The sequence below is a fragment of the Sceloporus occidentalis genome, unplaced genomic scaffold (genome assembly GCF_023333645.1).
Source record: "Sceloporus occidentalis isolate IW3139 unplaced genomic scaffold, rSceOcc1.0.p SCAF_3, whole genome shotgun sequence".
In the NCBI taxonomy this organism is placed as follows: Eukaryota; Metazoa; Chordata; class Lepidosauria; order Squamata; family Phrynosomatidae; genus Sceloporus; species Sceloporus occidentalis.
Window position 1 is genome coordinate 123696166 of NW_028316983.1, and position 22575 is coordinate 123718740.

At 44.0% G+C, this 22575-nt stretch overlaps 1 protein-coding gene across 3 annotated transcripts in view; it reads right to left on the reverse strand.

Moving 5' to 3' along the window:
- PBX1 (PBX homeobox 1) overlaps positions 1–22575 on the reverse strand; it is a 508422-nt gene that overhangs the window by 118755 nt on the left and 367092 nt on the right. For 2 of the 3 annotated variants that reach the window (XM_089516061.1, XM_089516063.1), the window contains exon 6: positions 12920–13079. In XM_089516061.1, the coding sequence (XP_089372187.1) occupies positions 12920–13079 (160 nt within the window). The remainder of the gene's footprint in view (positions 1–12919; positions 13080–22575) is intronic. The other variant, XM_089516062.1, reaches the window with a different exon arrangement.

A 22575-nucleotide genomic window follows, 5' to 3' on the forward strand; every position in this document is an offset into this window, starting at 1 on the left:
GAACTGTGTGTCATCAGACTAGATTCCATTCTGCTTCGCCCAGATCCGGTGTTCAACCCCAAGATGAATTCGGTCTTCCATTCGTCTCAGGACTTCGTCTTGCCCTCCTTCTGTCCACGACCGGCTAAAGACTTAGAAACTTTCTGTCTCTGTGGACAACATTTCTATTCAACCAGTTCAGCAAGCCCGCAGTCTTGGTTTTATCTTTGATTCTTCTCTGTCGTGTATCCCTCAGATCCAGACCACAGCCAAGGCTTGTAGATTCTTTTTATACAATATTGCCAAAATCCGACCATATCTCTCCGCTTCTACTGCCAAGATCCTGGTCCATGCCTTAGTGATCTCACGATTTGATTACTGTAACATCCTTCTGGCAGGGCTTCCTCTTTCTCACTTCCGTCCTTTAATCTCTGTCCAGCATTCAGCTGCACGCATTATCACATCCGCCCACTGCTCTGACCACATCTCTCCTGTGTTGGCATCCCTTCACTGGCTCCCACTCCCTTTCCGTATTCAGTATAAGCTTCTGCTGTTGACGTTTAAAGCCCTCCATGGGCTGGCCCCTCCTTACTTATCAGACCTTCTTTCTCCTCACATTCCCACCAGGGCCCTCCGTTCTGGTAGTCAAGGTCTGCTGTCTCAGCCTAGGATTTCCTCTGCCCCATCTCGGATTCGCCCCTTTTCACTTGCTGCCCCTCACTCCTGGAACCTTCTTCCCCCGCGAGCAAGAGCCATTGCTTCTTTAACCAGCTTCAAAACGGAGTTGAAGACCATCCTGTTCAGGGCAGTGTTCCCAGGCATTGCATAATTGTCACTTGCTATTTGATGTTCTTTTGTTGTCTGTTTTATTGAATCATTTCCTGTATTGCCATGTATTTTATATGTATTATCCTACTAGAGAGGCCCCTTCCCCACCACCTTTCCCTTCTCCTTTTGTGTCGTGTCTTTTTAGATTGTAAGCCTGAGAGCAGGGAACTGTCCAATTAAAAATATTGTATGTACAGCGCTGTGTAAATTTACAGCACTTTATAAATAAAGGTTAATAATAATAATAATAATAATAATAATAATAATAGGCTCTGGCACACTCTGGATGTGCACAGAGCCATCAAAATTTACCCCAAAAGTACAGCTGCCTTCAGAAAGTCAGAAGCCCTTTTCATCTCTTTCCATCTGAGGTCCAGGGGCAAAAATGTCTCTGTCTCTACACTCTCAAGATGGATCAGAGAGTGCATCATCACCTGCTATAGAATCCTAGACCTGGCCTCTCCTGAGAGCATCACTGCCCACTCCACCAGAAACGCTTCTACTAACGCACTCTGGCCGAGATTTGTAGAGCAGTCATGTGGAAGTCCCCTTCCACATTTGTCAAGCACTATAAGCTTGACATCTTCCAGTCAGCTGAGGTGGCCTTTGGTCGTAAGATTCTACAACAGATTGTCCCTGACTTGTCCTCTGTGCCAGCAGGCCCTCCCTAGTTGGGGGGATGCTTTTGTAAATCCCAGTATTAGGATGCTTGGCTCCTTCTCTGCTGGGAAATGGAACGTTGGTACTTACCTGATATACAACCCTTTCCAGCAGAGAAAGTCCGAACATCCTCCCTACCCTGTCTTCCTGCTGGCACTAGCGGACAAATTAGGTTTGTTTGCTTGAGTGCTATTAATAATAAGTCATGCCAAAGCCTATCTGGTCTCATTGGTTGTTCAGTTCTATACATCTAGAATGCTAGAGAGGCCTAAGCAGTTCTTGACTGATCAGTGACTGTGACTGCTAGGGGTCGCCCCTTGCCTTTGTTTTTCTCTCCCTGCCTATCAAAAGCCTTGTAGGCAGAGCAATCCAATGTTAGGATGCTTGGACCTTCTCTTCTCGAAAGGGATATATATCAGGTAAGTACCAACGTTCCATTTCCCCCTGAAAGACCACCAGGAGGGACCACTGCAAACAACTTGAGATCATTTTCCAGTCCATCAGGAATGCTCAAGGACAAAATGTGCTGATCTGGTTTACATGTCTGATGTGTGCCAATATAATTAACCTGTAGTGTTGTGTGGTATATATTTGATTATTTTTCTTTCCTAGGTAAAAGGATGAAATCAGAGCTGGTATGGTTCCAGCTGTTCCCAAACCAAGTGAGATTTGGGCAGCATGTGATAATGCATGTTTGCTTGCTTTTTCTTCTTCTTTCCTTCATAGGCTGACATAGCAGCCAGTGAGAATAACCAGGGTGAGCAGCCAGCAGGTGATGGTGGATACTAGTTTCTTTGGAATGCAGGAATGCACATGGTACACACCATCCCATAACCGACAGTTAGTTCATAGCTTGGCATGTGTGCTATGATTATCTGACTAATACACAGTGCTTAGGCTAGGCATTCTGTAGGGCATGACAGAGGTGTTCTTTTGCTAAGGTGGCCTCCGGCCAATAACTGCACACCGCCATCCTGTCTGGGCATGCACTGGGAGCAAAAGGGGAAATGCATGGAGGAGTACATGACAGTGTTGTCAGCACATGTGCACTGTCAGATAGAGCTCAGCCCCCCTAACCAACCTTCCTCACTTAGAATGCCCCTGGCAAACAGCATTCAGTGGTATGCCCAGAAGATCCAGTAGTACCAAATTGTGCAAGCCACCCTCCTTCCAGCAGTCCACCCAAAAGACATGGGAAAAACATCAGTGACAACAATGCCCTTGGAGGCTATAAGTCACCTAATGGAGCAGAACATGGCACACATGAAGTACCTGCTGGCACAGCTGAAGCAGGAGGGGGAAAGGCAGAGTACATGAGGTGGATGAGCAAGCCCTCTGGCAGGAGGAACATCTCACGGTCACCCTAGAGGCCCAGACTACACTGTCTTCCACACTCTTGACACGGATCAGGCAGGGCAAGGACTGTGGCAAGGGAAGTATGTACTTTGACACAGGAGTTCTTTAAGAACTTGAGAACAGGAAAAGTCCCAGCAGACTGGAGGAGAGCAAACACTGTTCCCATCTTCAAAAAGGTAAAAACAGAGATTAAGAGGTCATATGATAGCCCTGTTTAAATATTTGAAGGGATGTCATATTGAGGAGGGAGCAAGCTTGTTTTCTGCTGTTCTAGAGAACAGGACCCAGAACAATGGATGCAAGCTACAGGAAAAGAGATTCCACCTCAACATTAGGAGGAACTTCCTGACAGTAAGGCCCCTCTCTTCCTCCTCTCCCTGCTTCCTCTGCATCTGCAGCAGAGGAAGAGGAAGAGCAGAGTAGAGAAGGAGGAGGAGGAGGAGGAGGAAAGAAAAGGAGGGCAAGTGGCGGCTTCATGACGGAATGGGGAAAAGAAGCAGGAGGAATGCACAGGAGGTGGGGTGGGATGGCAGTGATCCCTGGGAGCCGAAGGGCAGCAGGCTCGACTCACCCTCAGCCCCCAAGGCAGGCAGACAGGTAGGTGGGCAAGGCAGGCTAGGAAGGGGCCCTTGGCCACTCAGCCAGCCGGCTTTCCCTCCCTCCGGAGAGGCCAAGGGCCGGGCAGAGCAGAGGGGAGCAGAGCGGAAGGTAGTGGATGCTTGGGCCTGATCAGGCGGACGGTATGGCCTCCTTCTCTGCCTCCCTCTGTCCCTCCACCATGGGGCCGAGGAGGAGGAAGAGGAGGACAGCGGACAGCAGCAGTGGCGGGAGCAGGAGCCGGGTGGTGGCAAGTGGAGGCAGGTGCCTGGATCCTGCAGGAGCTGCCTGCCTTCCTGGTTTCTCTGCTTCTGCTGGCCTCCCAAAGCTCCCCGTGCTTGCTGCCCCTTGGCTCCTGGGGATCTCTCCCAGCCCACCCCGCCATCTCTGCATTCCTCCTGGTCCCTGGCCCTTCCCTACTCTGTTGCGCTGCCACCGCTTGGCCCCCTTTCCCTTCCTCCTCTTCTCCTCTCCTTCCTTGTTCTTGTTCTCCCTCCTCCTCCTCCCCCCGCGTGGGCTTGCCATCTGCATATGCTTAGAGGGAGGACTGTATATGGAACAACCCCCAGGATTCCATATAAGGAACATATATGGAACATCTTGTATGCAAATTACAAAAGAGCACTTATAGTTTAAAGCAAGCCACCAGAGCATGGAGTGAGAAACTGAACCAACTTCTTATCAAAGAGGGGTTCACTCCAGGCACAGTTGATAAGTGTATACAAGAGAGTCAGAAATAATAAATGGACTTACAAGTTATGTGGATGATCTGATCCTATGCACTGAAGACAAAGCAGATAGTGAAGAGATAATCCAAAATTTCAAGAAAGAGATTGATCTCAAGAATTTGGGAAACATCTCACACTATCTTGGAGTGCAAATGCAAAGAAGTAGTGATGGAAGTTTCTTCCTGAATCAAAAACAGAAAATACTGGATCTTCTGGACTGTCTTGGTCTAAAGGATGCAACTGCTATGCCAGCTCTAATGGAAGTAGGATTCTTAAAGAACATTAAAAAACCTTTGCAAAATTGAGACATAGGACTGCAATTGGCAAACTCCAATACATTGCCAACTTCACCAGACCTGACATAGCAAATGCTGTTGACATCTTATACAGAATGGTCAACTTTCCTACTGAAGGAGACTTCTTTGCAGTTAAAAGAATTGCCAGATACTTAAAAGGAAGAGCAGATTACAAATTAATGCTGCCAGTCTGTTACCAACCACAGCTGATCGTTTATGCAGATGCAGACTGGGCTGCAGATCTGGCAGACAGAGAGTCAACCATCGAAAACCTAATCTTCTTATGGTGGAAGAGCTATAAGCTGGACAAGTAAAAAGCAATCTACAATTACAGATTCTTCTACAGGTGCATAATGTGTTTCAGCAAAAGCAGCGTGTGATGAAATCAAATGGCTGCACAGCTTATTCCTGGACTTTGGGATAACAGAATCCAAACCGACAATTTTGATGCAAGACAATCAAAGCTGCATCAAGATTTCTCAGAGTGAAAAACCACTCAAGACACTGCTTTTCATAGTAAGGGACTGCTACCAAGGAAGGCTCAGTGCACGTAGCTTGACTGCTACATGAATATATACACAGGTTGGCCATCATGTTTATGATCTTGATGTAACTGATACATGATTTTTTTTAAATGACAAATATTGTCAAGTACATTTCTTAGCACTCTTTTTGGTTTTATTTGTATTGTATTTTACACATGCTTCTGCCCATTCTGAACACAGAATCATTTCATGTCATATCACACAGTGACAGAAGACTGTCTCTAAAAGTGCATGTCAATAGTGTGAGGCAACCACTCTGTGATAAGCATACATAGATGATGCACATGCTTGCAAATATAGGCTTGTTGTATTCAAACTTCCCATCTTTAGGTTAATAACATCTTGGATGTGCATCAACAAACTGAATGTCTGAAGCAGCCATATATGTTTCCACTGTTCTGTATTAACATGAACTTAAGCAAAACAACAATACTAAAGATCTACTGCTTCTTTCAAAATGTTGAGTTTTGGATTAACCCATGGGGAAACTCACATAAGACTCATGACAGGGTTTGTCCTCCCATTAGATAAAGAGAGAGATCACCTTTGGACCTACCATCACTCCAGAGCCTTCAAAAGCTGAGGAAGAATTCAGGCAGCAGAGGGATTGCTTGGCCACACCTTTGCCACATCTACCATCACTCCAGAGGGGGCTGGCTTGGAGCCCCTGGACTTGAAAGGGCATTCCTCCACCCCACCCCTCTCTGGGAATATCAGGCAGCAAGACAGCTGAGAGCCAGCCAGCCAGGACGCTGAACTTCCCTTTTCTCCCCTCAACAGTGGGACCTGAGGAAGCACCAGCAGAATGGCAGTGAGATGGGGCGTGGCTAGAGCAACACCTGAGACGCCAAGCAGAGGTTTCTTAGCCACCCCTCCTTCCACCATCCTCAGCAACTGGGACATCAGACAGAGGCTTCCAAAGTCACCCTTCCTTATCTATTAGATCTTCGTATCTTGTGCTGTTTAGGCTATGTTATCAAGCACTGTTGGCTATTATTTTTCTGCTTTTGTCATTTTTACTTTTTTTCTCATTAATTATTGGATACTGAATCCTTTCCTTCTCATTGCTTCATGCATTTCCCATAATCTGATCCCAATTCCTATCTCTCAGCTTCCATTTGTTTGTTCACTCTGGAACTGTCACTCTGTTGCTCCGAAAGCGACAGCAATTCACAATCTTTTTCTCTCTAGATCATTCTTCTTGCTCTTACTGAAACCTAGCTCCCGGCCCATGATACTGCTACCTCTGCTGCCCTTTCTTTTGGTGGTCTTTCTTTCACCCACACAAGCCGCCCTAAGGGTGGAGGAGGACTGTGTTCGTAGCTTGGGGGTGCTCCTCGGCTCGTCACTTCACCTGTCGTCCCAGGTTGATGCAACTGCCAGGAGTGCCTGTTATCAGCTTCGGCTGATATGCCAGTTACGCCCCTTCCTGGAATGGGAAAACTTTGAAATTGTTGTACACTCCCTGGTAACCTCTCATCTCGATTTCTGCAATGCACTCTACATGGGGCAGCCCTTATGCCACGTTCGGAAGCTGCAACTGGTCCAAAACATGGCAGCCAGATTGGTGACTGGGAGTTCCAAGTTTGATTCTATCACACCTATGTTAAAATCCCTACACTGGCTGCCTATTAGCTTCCAGGCACAGTATAAGGTGTTGGTTATTATCTATAAAGCCCTACATGGCCTGGGTCCAGCTTACCTGAGAGAACGCCTCCTCTCATATAATCCTTCCTGCACTCTCAGGTCCTCAGGGAAGAACCTACTACAGTCACAGAGAACTAGACTGGTAACTACTTCCCAGAGGATGTTTTCTGCTGCTCCTCCAAAAATCTGGAACGATCTGCCTGACGAGATCCGCCAGCTAACATCTTTCAAGGCCTTTAAGAAGGCAATAAAAACACATCAATTCTGGCGGGCCTTCCCAAATTGATCCCCTAATTTCACTCTTCACATGCCTAAATTGCTCTCTTCGGACTGATTTGAATGCCTTTGACATTGTTTTTCTCTTTTTATATGCTGTTACCCGCCTTGATCCAACACAGGGAGAGGTGGGTTATAAATAAACTCTATTATTACCATTATTATTATTGTTACTATTATCCCTACCAACTGTGATTGTGGAAGGACTGAGAAAGGCCTCTCCTGATGACCTTAGCGTCCAGGCTGGCTCAAACAGGGAGCTATGGTTTGCCACATAGCCTGCACTTGAGCCATACACGGTTTAACGGTCATCACCAACACTTTGAATTGTGTCCAGACACAAACTGGCAGCTAGTGAATGAATGAATGAAAATGAATGAAAATTTATTTATATACCGCTATTCCTATATAGATCATAGCGGTTTACAACCTAAAATGATACAATTATAACAACGTATATCCCCAACAGTGTAAACAAATTACCCATAACCAATTCAAAGCTATACAAAATCCTCTAAAAACCATTATATTACAATCATTAAAACCATACCATAAAACCATACAACAAAGTAGCTGGATCGAACAATATGCGAGAAGGGAGAAAGGGATAGTATTAAGGCACATGGGGGAAAGCTTGACGGAAAAGAAAGGTCTTCAAATTTCTCCTGAACAAATCTAGAGAGGTGACAGAGTGGAGCTCGTCGGGCAAGGAGTTCCAAATCTGCGGGGCTGAGATGGAAAATGCCCTCTGTGAAAATGAAGTATATCTAGACTTCGGAACTCTTAGCAGATGTTTTCCACCCGATCTGAGAGTGCGGGGCGGACTGTATGGGGAGAGGCGGTCCTCCAAGTACCCTGGGCCCAAGCCATTTAGGGCTTTATAGATAATTACCAACACCTTGTATTGCGCCCGGAAGCGAATGGGCAGCCAATGTAGATCTTGCAATATAGGTGTTACATGGCTAGTCCTGGAACATCCAGTGACCAGCCTTGCTGCCTTATTCTGGACCAATTGTAGCTTCCGGGTTTGGTACAAGGGTTGCCCCATGTAGAGCGCATTACAGAAATCCAGCCGAGAGGTTACCAGAGCATGTACCACCGTTTCCAGGTCCCCCCGACCCAGGTAGGGTCGCAGCTGGCGTATCAGCCGAAGCTGATAACAGGTGCTCCTGACCGTCGCATCCACCTGAGATGTAAGGTGGAGTGACGAGTCCAGAAGCACCCCCAGACTGTGAACTGAGTCCTTCAAGGGGAACGTGACCCCGTTCAGGACAGGTGGACAAATATCCATCCCTGGGCCCGGGGAACCTATCACGAGTACTTCCGTTTTCTCTGGATTCAGGCTGAGTCTGTTTTCCCTCATCCAGCCCATTACCGACTCCAAGCAGGCATTTAGAGGAGAGATGCCATCCTTAGTCACTGCATCAGTCGGAGACACAGAGAAACATATTTGGTGTCATCAGCGTACTGATAACACCGCACCCTGTATCTCCGGATGATCTCTCCCAGCGGCTTCATGTAAATGTTGAATAGCATAGGGGACAAAATCGCTCCCTGAGGGACACCAGATGTAAGGGCCCTCTTATTGGAACGACAGTCCCCCAGCTGCACCATCTGGAATCTACCGGAGAGGTAGGAAAGGAACCACTGGAGCACAGTGCCCCCGATACCTAACTCCCTCAGGTGTTCCAGAAGGATACCATGGTCGATGGTATCAAAGGCCGCTGAGATGTCCAAGAGCACCAACAGGGACACGCTACCTCTGTCCATGTCCAGACGGAGATCATCAACTAAGGCAACCATGGCAGTATCAACTCCATAGCCCGCCCAAAAGCCGGTTTGAAATGGGTCTAGAAAATCCATTTCATCCAAGATCCCTTGAAGCTGGAAGGCAACTGCCCTCTCGATCACCTTCCCTAAAAAAGGCAGCAGCGAAACAAGCCGATAATTATTCCGAATCAGGGGGTCCAGGAAGGGCTTTTTTAACAAAGGTTTTACAATGGCCATATTTAAGCTAGATGGAAACCGCCCTGCCCTGAAGGCTGAATTAATAATACGGCGCAACATATCAGTTACAGCCGTTCCCCCCTGAGCTTCCAGCCATGAAGGACAGGGATCGAGAGAGCATGTCCTAACACTACAAAGAATCTTGTCCACATCCTCGGTACTTACAGACTTAAAATGATCCAGTATAACAGAGTCCACGGAAACTCTGGAGACCTCTACTCTAGATTCAGAACAAATACTGGCATCGAGATCAGCCCTTATCCGAGAGATTTTATCCGCAAAGAAGTTGTTAAACTCGTCACAGCAGGCCTTAGATGGTTCAAGAATAGGGTTAAAAGAGGGAGGCAGTTGGGTAAGCTCCCTCACTACCCTAAACAGCTCTGCCGGACGCGACTCTGCGGATGCAATACGTGCAGCATAGAACGAGTGCTTTGCTGCACTTATTGCTGCTCTGGAGGCCTTCAAGAGGGACTCTAGGAGTGTCTTGACGGATAAGTGGAGTTGTTTCAAAAGGGCATTGTGTAGTCCCATTAATAGTCTGGCTGCAGCTCTTTGGACCAGCTTAAGCTTCTGAAGACTCTTCAAAGGCAGCCATATCTGATGACTCATAGAATCATAGAATCGTAGAGTTGGAAGAGACCACAAGGGCCATCCCCTGCCGTACAGGAAATCACAATCAAAGCATCCCCAAAAGATGGCCATCCAGCCTCTGTTTGAAGACCTCTAAGAAAGGAGGCTCCACTACACTCCAAAGGAGTTTGTTCCTCTGTTGAACAGCCCTTACTGTCAGGATCCTCTTCTAATTTTAAGGAGGAATCTCTTTTCCTGTAGCTTGAATCTATTTCTACAGGTCCTAGACTCTGGAGCAGCAGAAAACAAGCTTGCTCCCTCCTCAATATGACATCCCTTCAAATATTTCAACAGGGCTATCATATCACCTCTTAACCTTCTCTTCTCCAGTCTAAACATCCCCAGCTACTTAAGTAGTTCCTCATAGGGCATGGTTTCCAGACTACCATTTTAGTCGCTCTCCTTTGGACACGCTCCAGTTTCTCAATGTCCTTTTTTAATTGTGGTCCCCAGAACTGGACATAGTATTCCAGGTGGGGCCTGACCAAAGCAGAATAGAGTGGCAAAGAATGGGTGCAGTTGCTGCACAAGTTTTAAATGTGCAAAAGCACTCCTGGTCACTATATAGAAACTTAGGCCTTCAAGTTCAAAGCTGAGTCCAGGAGTACCCTCAAATTGTGAACCTGTGTCTTCAGGGGGAATGTAACCCCATCTAACACAGTCTGGATCCCTATTCCCTGATCTGCCCTCCGACTGACCAGGATCACCTCTGTGTTGTCTGAATTAAGTTTCAATTTGTTTGTCCTCATCCATTCTATTACTCACAACAGACACTGGTTTAGGACCAGGACAGCCTCCTTGGATTGAGGTGGAAAGGAATAATAAAGTTGAGTGTCATCTGCATTTTGGTGGCATCACACCACAAACTTCAAATGACTTCTCCCATGTAGTTTCATGTATATGTTAAATAGCATAGGGGACAACACAGAACCCTGAGGGACCCCAGTGGTCAGGGGGCCAAGTCATCCAGCACCAGCTTCTGGGTCCGCCCCTCCAGGAAGGAACAGAGCCACTGTAAAACAGTACCTCCAAGTCCAATTCCAGAGAGGCTGCCCAGAAGGATACTATGGTTGATGGTTCAGCAGAACTAACAGGGACACACTCCTCCTGTCCAGTTCCCTGTGTAAGTCATCCACTAAGGCTGTCTCTGTTCCATAGCCAGGTCTGAAATCAGACTGAAATGGATTTAGATAGTCCATTTCATTCAGAAAGCCCTGGAATTGGGATGCCACCACACATTCCAATACCTCGCCCCAAAATGGCAGGTTGGACACTGGCTGATAATTAATCATTATAGTGGGATCCAGGGATGGCTTTTTCAACAAAGATCTCTCCTTCTATTTCTGAATCATGTGGTGAAAGAGATCAAACCATTGCTAACTTGTGAAATGTTACTAAAATGTTACCTCCATGAGGGCAGAAAGCAGACCTAATAAAAAGGCCAGTTCCCTCATATAATGTTAACGCTGCGAAAACCAGTAAGGCAACATATACCATCTCCATTTTCAAAAGTCATACAAAATGATGGCAATTTGTGATGTGTTATCATGCCAAAGTTATTGTGAGATTTAACTTCTGTAATATTTCTTGCCTTAATGTGGAAAGCTGGGTTAATGCCAGAAATAAAAGTGCATTCTTCAACATTGTTTGCAAATTCTGTAGTTCTAACTTCCATGACAACCCACCTCACAAATCATGACTCACTCTGAGGCCAGAAGCAACATAGAATCATAGAGTTGGAAGAGACCACAAGGGCCATCCAGTCCAACCCCTTACCATGCAAGAACTCACAATCTTAGATAACTGCTCTATGACAACTGCACACACAGGTTTATTAACCATCAGGTGGAGGCAGTGGTGATATCAGGGAGAAGCACATGGCCTGGAGTGAGACATGGTGTCACTAGAAATTCTAATTTTAAACAACAGTTTTCCAGAAAGAGGGAATCATTCGGTTTAGAATACTGCACCTCGCTAACATCTAAATGAATACCAAAAGAAGATTCAGCTTGCATAGATGCTGTTACTTTGCACTGAGCAGATAGTTCCACTATCAAGGTGAATTAGTTTCCATGATTGGCAATAATGGGGTGGGGAATGGTGCAGCTTTCCATTTTCCATTGGTTAGACTCCATGGCCAAACCCCAATGACCTAATATGTGAACAAGGGCTCACCATGCCACAGACTCCACTGGAAATGGGGAGATATTTGACTTCACTGTTTAATCATTCAGACGTTAAGTAATTCAGTGCAGGAGCCATATCGTGTTTTGTAATAGTATGCAGGCTCTCTTGGGGAATGGCCTTATTGGACTGGGCTTCTTGGCAGCTTTACAAAAATGCTATATATTCAGCTGTACCCCACATCATTTTAAAACCTGAAAAAAGGATATCAATCCCATAGCCTAGAGTACTTGGCCTACAGTAAACTTTGATCACACTCTGGTCCTCAGACTGACCTTTGTACAAGGCCCAGAAAGTCACACATGAAAAATTTGTCATCATTTTTCCTAAACAATATAAATATGTACTGTAACATGGAACAATAAATCTGATAAGAGTGCTATGAGTATCAAAATGAGACAATTATGATTTTTTATTTTGTTATTTTAGTCCTAAAATTTTCACCCTGCCTATCCACATAGTACTCAAGGCAGTCTGGATTAATTTACTCTGTGAGAATCTAGCATGAGAACAATGCCACATATCAGACAAATAGAAGCAGAAATTCCATTTACTCCACTGAGTACCAGACATCTTTTGGCAATTCTGACATTACTAAAAAAAATATCCAAAAACAAAGAAACAAACAAAAAACCAAACCAAAAACCCCCCACACAAGATAAATTGACAAAGATGATGGAGTGACCAAGCAATAACCAAGGGAAAGGATTCACAAAATATAGCTCTAAATAACATGACAAAGGACATCCTGAGCAAAAGCCCAATTAAACTTTATCTGTAGCTCCTGTTCATTTCAAATATAGTCCTGATGAATCATGACTCCTGAATTTGTTAGATTATTTATCTGGGTTACCCAGTGATAAATGACTTCCCCTCTGAAAACACAAAAACTGTATATGGACAAACTTTCTCCTAAGATAATCAGCATCTCAGGAAAAAAATTACCCATAAAATGTCCTCAACACATTCCTCTGAATTACACAGCACAACAATAATGCCTTTAGAAACAAAAAACAGACAGGAACAAAATAGTCTAAATTTTCCAAAAGAGAACAAACCAAAGAGGAAACCAAATTAAAAGCAACCAAGAAATGTACATTGATACAAAGAAGAAGAAAACAAAATCAAAAACTCCCATGTAAAGAAAATGAACAATAACAACCCAAAAGAAAAAAAAAAAACTAACCAGCTGAATTAGGAGTTGAGGGTGAGTTAGCTTGGCTTCCATGGGCTGACACATTTGTAGCAGTGACAGCCGTTTTGGCAGCATAAATATTGGCTTCCTCTTGAAATTTACCTATGTTCTTCTTGTACCGGATTCTCTTATTTCCAAACCAGTTAGATACCTAGAGCAAGTTTGAAAAAAGACAAAAAACAGTTACTAAAAATTTAAAGATATGACCAGGGTGGTAAACCAAGAGAAAGGAAGGAAAGAATGGCAAGGTAATTAAAGCCAATAAATAGTTTAAAAGAAATTCCTCTCTGAATTTAGAAAACAGACTCATAAAGACATCAAAATCACATCTAAATACCACATACATATTTATATTATAGAACTATGGGCTTTTAAAAATGTTTTCTATTTCTTGAGACTTTAGACCTTACATTAAAACTGCTTTTTCAAATATTTCTTTCCCAGAACTTTTTTCAAGTGCTTCTGATTTGATTTATAGAATCAATAAGCGAAAGAATCTGAAAAAACAAGAGAGACATCATGTCCCAACCACTATTCGAAATCCACAATTCTCCAGAAATGAGTTTCATCATAAAAGAGGTAAACACATTCCTCTGAATTACACAGAACTACAGAACTATGTTGTAAACAGATGAAAAGAAAACAAGATAAGAAATAACTAGAAAACTGCTGGAAAACTTTGATTTTCTGCCTTTCTTACTGATATGTACAGAAGTTTGGGAGTTGTTGTAATGAAGAACTACTGTGTGTGTATAAGTGTGTGTGTTTGTGTGTATCCACACACATACAAATATATAAATGAACAAAAGTTTCATTAGAACTTTTAAAGTAGAGATTAGATAGCCACCTCTCAGAGATGCTTTAGCTGCAGATCCTAACATTACCAGAGGTTGGACTAAACAGCTCTTGGGGACTTTCCCAGCTGTACAATTCTGTGATTTTCTATCAATTCAAAAATAGAACTTAGAACTAATTATTGAAATGCTAACTTGGATAGCTATTATAGCATTCTTAGGAACAGGAAGACAATAATTGCTTATGGGTGCTTTTGAATGGAAGCTTTAGGTATTGTTTTTCCTTAGCAGATTTTTTTTTTTTTTTGGTGGTAAGGAAACAAGACAGAAGTCGTGGTGGAAAAACATGCAAGGGTTACAAATGGTAGATGTTGTGTTCTAGATTGTGCATAAAATTATGCCAAAAAGTCAAGACAATTCCACAGTAAAAGAGAGAAGATATGTGTTTTCTCACTAAATAAATAATTAATTATCAAAAGATGGGACTACTGATATATGTCCTGAGCAGACATTTATTCAGAGCATAAGTGAATATTTTGGAGGAAGATGGATTGTATCTGCCTACTCTACCCCTGATCTCCATGCCAGGAGCCAACAGTGGACTTCCGTTAGAGGACTAAGAGAAACCAAATGGAATCAGAGGCCAGAACATCTTCACTTTATCTTAGCCAGAAGGTCTAGAGGCAATGCCAGGATAACTTCTTTTAATCTTCAGGCCCTCCATGCTCCCAACCGCCCCAGACCAAGTTTTCTTATGTGTGGCACAGTAGAGAGGGGAGGAAAGACATTTCGGTTGTGATTCCAGCACAACACTGGATTTAAATCCTTGTCTGCCAAGGGGCCTATGTGTCTATGATGCAATATGCATACAAACTGACTGTGTCATTGATATGCTGCAATAATGTTGAGTACAAACTGAATACAGTGGGCCACTGGTATCTGCTGGAGTTTGGTTCTAGGGCCCCTTGTGGACTGAGGTCCCGTTAAATACAATGGTAGAGTAAATTAGTGTCCCTTACATGAAGTGGCAAAATTAAGCTTTGCTTTTGGAATATATCTATATCTATATTTATATCTATCTATATATATATTATTCTCATTTTTGGTTGACTCTGTGGATAAGGAATTCATGGATACAGAGGGCTGATTGTAATCAGAGCCTAATGGATTATGAACTGATTATAAGCTGAACATGAAGACAGGCTCACCAAATGGCACTTCAAATTCATATATAATCATAATAATAGGATTTATTTATATGCCGCCCAATTACTGGGAATCCGGGCAGCTTACAACAGAGGGGATAATAGACGGTTCCCTGCCCTCAGGCTTACAATCTAAAAAGACACGACACAAAAGGAGAAGGGAATGGTGAGGGGGGAGGAGATGAGGTCCAGCATTCTTCTCTCCCTCTGAGGCCTGGACCAAGGCAGATGGACTGGAGGGAGGGCTCTTCTTCTTCAGGCTAGCCCTGATGGAGCTGGACCAGCCTATTCTCTCCCTCATAGGCCGAAGGATGACAGTTAAGGAGAGAGGAGCCTCTTTCTTCAGGCTAGCCCTGATGGAGCTGGGCCAGGCTATTCTCTCCCTCATAGGCCAAAGGATGACAGTTATGGAGGGAGGAGCCTCTTTCTTCAGGCTAGCCCTGGTGGAGCTGGGCCTGCCTGGTCAACTCCCTCATAGGCTGAAGGATGACAGTTATGGAGGGAGGAGCCTCTTTTTTCAGGCTAGCCCTGATGGAGCTGGGCCAGCCTATTCTCTCCCTCACAGGTATATATATGCTGCAGGCAAGGGTAGCAAACAAAATTCTGATACTTCCTCCTTGGAACAATTAATTTATATGCCACCTTTCCACTGAAAACAGAATTGAAGGCAGCTAGCAAAAATATAGATAAAACACAGAAATAAATTAAAACATAAAAAATAATTAAAGTACATCAATTTCATGCTTCTACTGATATCTGGATGGTGTTAAACAGAATTACATAGGTGCAAGCATATCAGCTCTATGCTAAATGGTGATGGAGTCTTGTTATTCAGAGGCAGTATACTCTGAATAATTAATAATGAGGGATGTGGTGGCTCAGCAGTTAAGATGCTGACTCTGACGAGATCGCAAGATAGGAAGGAAGGTCGGCAGTTCAAGGCCCAGGCACTGTGTGATGGAGTGAGCTCCTGTCACTAGTCCCAGCTTCTGTCAACCTAGCAGTTCAAAAGCATGTAAAAGTGGAAGTAGCTAAATAGCTGGCCAAGCATGTAATAGTGGAAGTAGCTGGCCACATGACCATGGAGTTGTCTTTGACAATGCTGGCTCTTTGGCTTAGTAACAGAGATGAGCACCACCTACTACAGTTGGACACAATCTAACAACCTTGTCAAAGGGGAACTCTTTACTGTTTTTATACTTCTAATTGCAAGAAAACTTCATGATGGGAGGTAAATGACTTCTCCTTGCTCATATACACTTGGCCAGATTTTGTTTTACACCTTGAGAACTTTACTTGCTATCCATCATGATGATTGCTATTTATTTCCAAAACCTCACACCAGCATAGAGTCATGGTGATGCAGGAACCAGAATAGCTAACTGGAAAATCATTTTCATTTCAACTGAGGCAACATACATATACTTTCTCATTTATGGTCAAAGTATTTAGGGTAAGAACAACTTGGCTGATATGCTACAACAGGTTGTGTTAAATAATAATAAAAATGGCATGTCTTAAAGAATAAAAAAAAAGTCATATTGCATGTGCCCTTTCACAATTGACTCAGAAGCATTTGTGTTTTGATTGTCTAAGTCCCTGGAAGGCTTGAGAAGAGAACCTGAATTCTTTGACATTAAAAAGTTATCTTTTTTGCTTTCTGCATAAAGTGCTGGCTTTTGTGCAAAGCGTAAATTATTTGTGCAAACATTTTATTTTTATTTATTCTGGAGTGCATGAGTTAAGCAAGGGCTGGAGATATTATAAATATCTCTGTGGGCAGAGGTAACCAATATCTCTGCCCTGTCATGGACGGATCATTTCCTGGTTGAGGCTAGTATCAAGGCTACTGTCCAGATCCCCCCCGGGGGTGGCGGACCTATTAGAATGGTCCACTCTCGAAGGTTGATGGAACCCAATAGGTTCCAGGAAGCCTTAGAGGGCTATCTGGTTGGAGCTGACGGCGATTCTGTTGATGCCCTGACTAACACCTGGGATATTGATCTCTCCAGGGCTATACACAGTATCGCTCCCAAGTGTCCTTTCTGGCCTGCTTCCAATAAAAAGCCCTGGTATACGGAAGATCTCAGGGCAAGGAAGCGGGCTGCGCAACGACTAGAGCGCAAATGGCGGAAACACCAGCACTTATCTGACAAGACACTCCTAGAGTCTCTTTTGAAGGCTTACGGAGTGGCAATTGGTGCAGCTAAGAATTCGTTCTATGCTGCACGAATTGCGTCCGTGGAGTCGCGTCTGGCAGAGCTGTTCAGGGTTGTGAGAGAGCTTACTCAACTGGCTCCCCCCCTGAACCCACTACTGGAACCATCTAAAGCCTGCTGTGATGAGTTTAACAACTTCTTTGCGGATAAAATCTCTCGGCTAAGAGCTGATCTTGATGCTGTTATTGGTTCAGAATCGAGAGTAGAGGCGTCCAGAGCTTCCGTGGACTCATTTGTACTGGATCAGTTTGAGTCTGTTAGTACCGAGGATGTGGACAGGATCCTCAGTAGCGTTAGGAAGACGACCTGCTCTCTCGATCCCTGTCCTTCATGGCTGGCAGTTCAAGGGGGAACGGCGACAACAGAAATGTTGCGTCATATTGTCAATTCATCCTTCAGGGAGGGCCTTTTCCCATCTAATCTCAAAACGGCCATCGTAAAACCTTTACTAAAGAAGCCCTCCCTTGACCCCCTAATTCGAAACAATTATCAGCCTGTATCACTGCTGCCATTTTTAGGGAAGGTGATCGAGAGAGCGGTTGCCTCCCAGCTACAGAGGGTCTTGGAAGATACGGATTATCTGGACCCATTTCAAACCGGCTTCTGGGTGGGCTATGGGGTTGACTGCCATGGTCGCCTTAGTCGATGATCTCCGTCTGGGCATGGACAGGGGTAGCGTGTCCCTGTTAGTGCTCTTGGACATCTCTGCGGCCTTCGATACCATCGACCATGGTATCCTTCTGGATCGCCTGGGAGAGTTGGGTATTGGGGGCACTGCTTTGCAGTGGTTCTGGTCCTACCTCTTGGGTAGATTCCAGATGGTGGAGCTGGGGGACTGTCGCTCCGATAAGAGGGCCCTTACATCTGGGGTCCCTCAGGGAGCGATTCTGTCCCTTATGCTATTTAACATTTACATGAAGCCGCTGGGAGAGATCATCCGGAGACACGGGGCACGGTGTTATCAGTACGCCGATGACACCAAATATGTTTCTCTGTGTCTCCGACTGATGCAGTGACTAGGGATGGCATCTCTCTGCTCAATGCCTGTCTGGAGTTGGTAATGGGCTGGATGAAGGAAAATAGACTCAGCCTGAATCCAGAGAAAACGGAAGTACTTGTGATCCTGGTCCTGGGAAGGAGGTTTCTCCACCTGTCCTGAACGGGGTCACGCTCCCCGTGAAGGACTCAGTTCGCAGTTTGGGGGTGCTTCTTGACTCCTCGCTTCACCTGACTGCTCAGGTGGATGCGACAGTTAGAAGCACCTGTTATCAGCTTCAGCTGATACGCCAACTGCGTCCCTACCTGGACTGGGGGGACCTTGAAACAGTGGTACACGCACTGGTAACCTCTCGACTCGATTTCTATAATGCGCTCTACATGGGGCAACCCTTGTACCAAACTCGGAAGCTGCAGTTGGTTCAAAATATGGCCGCCAGGCTGGTCACTGGTAGCTCCAGGGCCAGCCACATAACACCTATATTGGAAGATCTGCACTGGCTGCCAATTCGCTTCCGGGCACAATACAAGGTGTTGGTTGTTACCAATAAAGCCCTAAATGGCTTGGGCCCAGAATACTTGGAGGACCGCCTCTCCCCATACAATCCACCCCGCACTCTCAGGTCAGGTGGGAAAAAACCTCTGAGTGTTCTCAAGACAAGATACGCAATGACTGCGCAAAGGGCTTTTTCTGTTGTGGCCCTGCAGTTTTGGAACGCTCTCCCTGAGGAGCTCCGCTTAGCCCCCTCCCTGGAGTCATTTAAGAAAAACCTTAAGACTCATTTATTTCATCAAGCCTTCCCCCACATGTCCTGACTGTTTTGCTCCTGTATACTATGTATTGTATTTTTTAGACTGTTTTATTATCTCGACTGGTCTTAATGACGGATTTTAATGATGTATAGTACTGTATGGTTTTATATGAGGGATTTTTGCTGTTAATTTTGATTTTTAATCTGTGATCTGTATTGTATTATATCTGTAATCTGTAATGTATCGTATTTTCATTTTGTTTTGTAAACCGTCGTGATCATAGGAACGGCGGTATATAAATAAAATTTCAATCAATCAATCAATCAATCAATCAATCAATCAATCAAATGACTATAGAGAGAATAAGGCAAATCCTGAAAGCCAGGTGGAGAGCAACAATACCATAAGGGATTATGAGGCTCTGGGTAGGAATCTGAAAGATTACAAGTTGTAATCTCATAATCACAAAATATCAAAAACAAGTCATGCCAGACTACTGTTATCTCTTTTTTTCATAAAATTACCAGCTTGGTAGACGAAGGGAATGTTGTAGATGTAGCATATCTTGATTTCAGTTAGGGGGAATTCCAGCAAGAGATGGGTTGAATCTCACACCAGTGGTCAGAAACATTTTTACCAATAGTTTCAAAAATTTGATCAGAACAGCTTTAAATTGAGATGTGTGGGGGAGGGAGACAGTACTTTGGTAGGCAGGAGTTCATCAAGGGCTGGAGATAATAGTCAAACTGTTATAGAGGAAACAAGGCAAATAGTGCAGGGACCCACCAATGGGAGGGAGAAAACTTTACACAGGCACCTAGGACGGAGAACCCATGGTCTTCAATGTCTCTACACTAATCCACAAACCATGGGAAATGAGCAAGATGAACTTGAACTCCTAGCACAACAAAGCAAATACGATATAATAGGCATCACTAAAACCTGGTGGCATGAGTCACATGATTGGAATGTAGTAATATAACTGCTGGATGCTTGGATGATATCTTCCTACAACAGATGGCCACACAACCAGAAAGGTGAGATGTAGTAGTGACAGATGAGTTCACCTATCCAGATATTTGCTGGAAGTCAAAGCCAGCCAAGAGTTTGAGGTCCAGCAAGCTCCTCACTTACTTGGTAGACAATATCATTGTCAAAATAGTGGAAGAAGCAACAAGGGGATCAATTATTTTACCTCTGATCCTAATCAACAGGGATGACTGGGTTAATGGGGTGCAAGTGGTGGGATCCTTGGGTGGGAGTGATCATGTTCTCCTGGAGTTTGTTATACAGTGGAAAGGGAAAGCCAAGCATAGTCAGACATGCATTCTAGACTTTAGGAGAGCTGATTTCAGTAAACTTAGGGAAATACTGGGGGTTATCCCATGGTCAGGAATACAAAAAGAGAAGGAAGTTCAGGAAGGATGAGAGTTTCTCAAAAGAGAGATTCTAAACGCACAATTTCAAAGTATTCCAATGAAGAGGAAAAAATGGGAGGTCTTCTTGAGAAATCAGGATAGATGACTAAAGATTTTTCAAATCAGCTAAGTTGTAATCGGGACATGTATAAAAAATGGGAAAAGTGGGAAATCACTAAAAAGGAATTAAACCAAATAGCTAGCATTTGTAGGGGAAAAGTCAGGAAAGCTAAAGCGCAGAATGAGCTCAGGCCTGCTAGAGAGTTTAAGAACAATAAAAAGGGCTTTTTTGATTATGTCCACAACAAAAGGAAGAAGGAGGAAATGGTAGGGCTACTGCGTAGAAAAAATGGTGAAATGCTAAAAGGGGACACAAAAAAGACAGAACTACTCAACACCTTCTTTGTCACAGTCTTCTCACAAAAGGAAAAGGATGTTCACCCTGAGGAAAATGGAGCAGAAGACACAGCAGGGAAAATACAGCCCAGAATGAGTAAAAAAGAAGTACAGGAATATCTGTTTAGTCAATGAATCCAAATCACCAGGGCCAAATAGACTACATCCAAAGGTATTAAAAGAACTGGCAGAATTAATCTCAGAGCCAGTGGCAATAATATTTGAGAATCACTGAACAACAGGGGGCCAAGTGAATGTAAAGAGGCAAAGTTGTGCCCATCTTCAAGAAAAAGAAGGGGGGAAAAGGGGGGGGGGAGACGGAACGAACCCAAACAATTATTGTCCAGTTAGCTTGACATCAATACCAGGAAAGAGCAGATCATTGAACAAAGGGTCTGTAAGCATTTACAAAAGAATTCCATAATCACAAAATGTCATGGGTTTCTCAAAAACAGGTCATACCAGACTAAAGTTTTACTCTTCCCTCCCCCCCCCCAAATAAAATTACCAGCTTGGTAGCTGAAGGGAATGCTGTGGATGCTGGTAGCTGAAGGGAATGCTGTGGATTTAACAAGGTTCCCCACAATATTCTGGTAAACAAACTAGTAAAATGTGGGTTAGACAATGCAACTGTTTGGTGGATTTGTGATTGGTTGACCAGCTGAACCCAAAGAGTGCTCAGAAATGGCTCCTCTTCATTCTAGAGAGAAGGGACTAGTGTAGTTTCACAGGGGTGTGTTGTGTTGCTATTCAGCATCTTTATTTTTTAAAATACTTAATTTTTATCATCAATAAAATTCAAACTGATAAAAAAATATTATATTTTGTTACGTCAACAAATGGATTTTCATAATTCTTATTGAACTGCATTTCCAAATGCCTTGGAAATGTTGGTGGTATCGTTGCTGATTACCATATATACTTATGTATAAGTCAACTAGACAAGGTAACTGTTGGGCTAGACAAGGTAATTGTTACATGGATATGTAATTGGTTGACCGGCCGAACTCAAAGGATGCTCAACAATGGTTTCTTTTCATCCTGGAGAGAAGTGACCAGTGGGGTTCCACAAGGCTCTGTCCTGGGCCCAGTGCTATTCAACATCTTTATCAATGACTTGGATGACCATATTGGGAGCATAGTTATAAAATTTTCAGATGACACCAAATTAGGAGGAGTAGCAAATACCCAGAGGACAGGATCAAAATTCAAAATGACCTGAATAGACTAGAAAGCTGGGCCAAAGGTAACAAAATGAAATTCAGCAGGGAGAAATGTAAAGTACTGCACTTAGGGTGGAAAAATGAAATGCACAGATATAGGATGGGGGATACATGGCTGAATGAAACTACATGTGAAAGTGATCTAGGAGACCAAGTAAACATGAGTAAACAGTGCGATGCAGCAGGTAAAAAGGCCGATGCAATGTTAAGTTGCATCAATAAAAGTATAGTGTCTAGATCAAGAGAAGTAATAATGCCACTCTATTCAGCTTTGGTCAGGCCCCACCTGGAATACTGCATCCAGTTCTGGGCACCACAATTCAAAAAGGATGTTGAGAAACCTGGAGCATGTCCAAAGGAGGTGAAGGGCCTGAAAACCATGCCCTATGAGGAACGACCTAGGGATCTGGGGATGTTTAGCCTGGAGAAGAGAAGGTCAAGATGGGCATATGATAGCATATGATAGCCCTGTTTAAATATTTGAAGGGATGTCATATTTAGGAGGGAGCAAACAAGCTTCATTTATATACCGCTTCATACTGCCTAAGCAGTGTCTAAACGGTTTACAACTGTAAGCTAATTTGCCCTCAATAATCTGGGTACTCATTTTAACCGCTGCTCCAGAGAACAAGACCCGGAACGA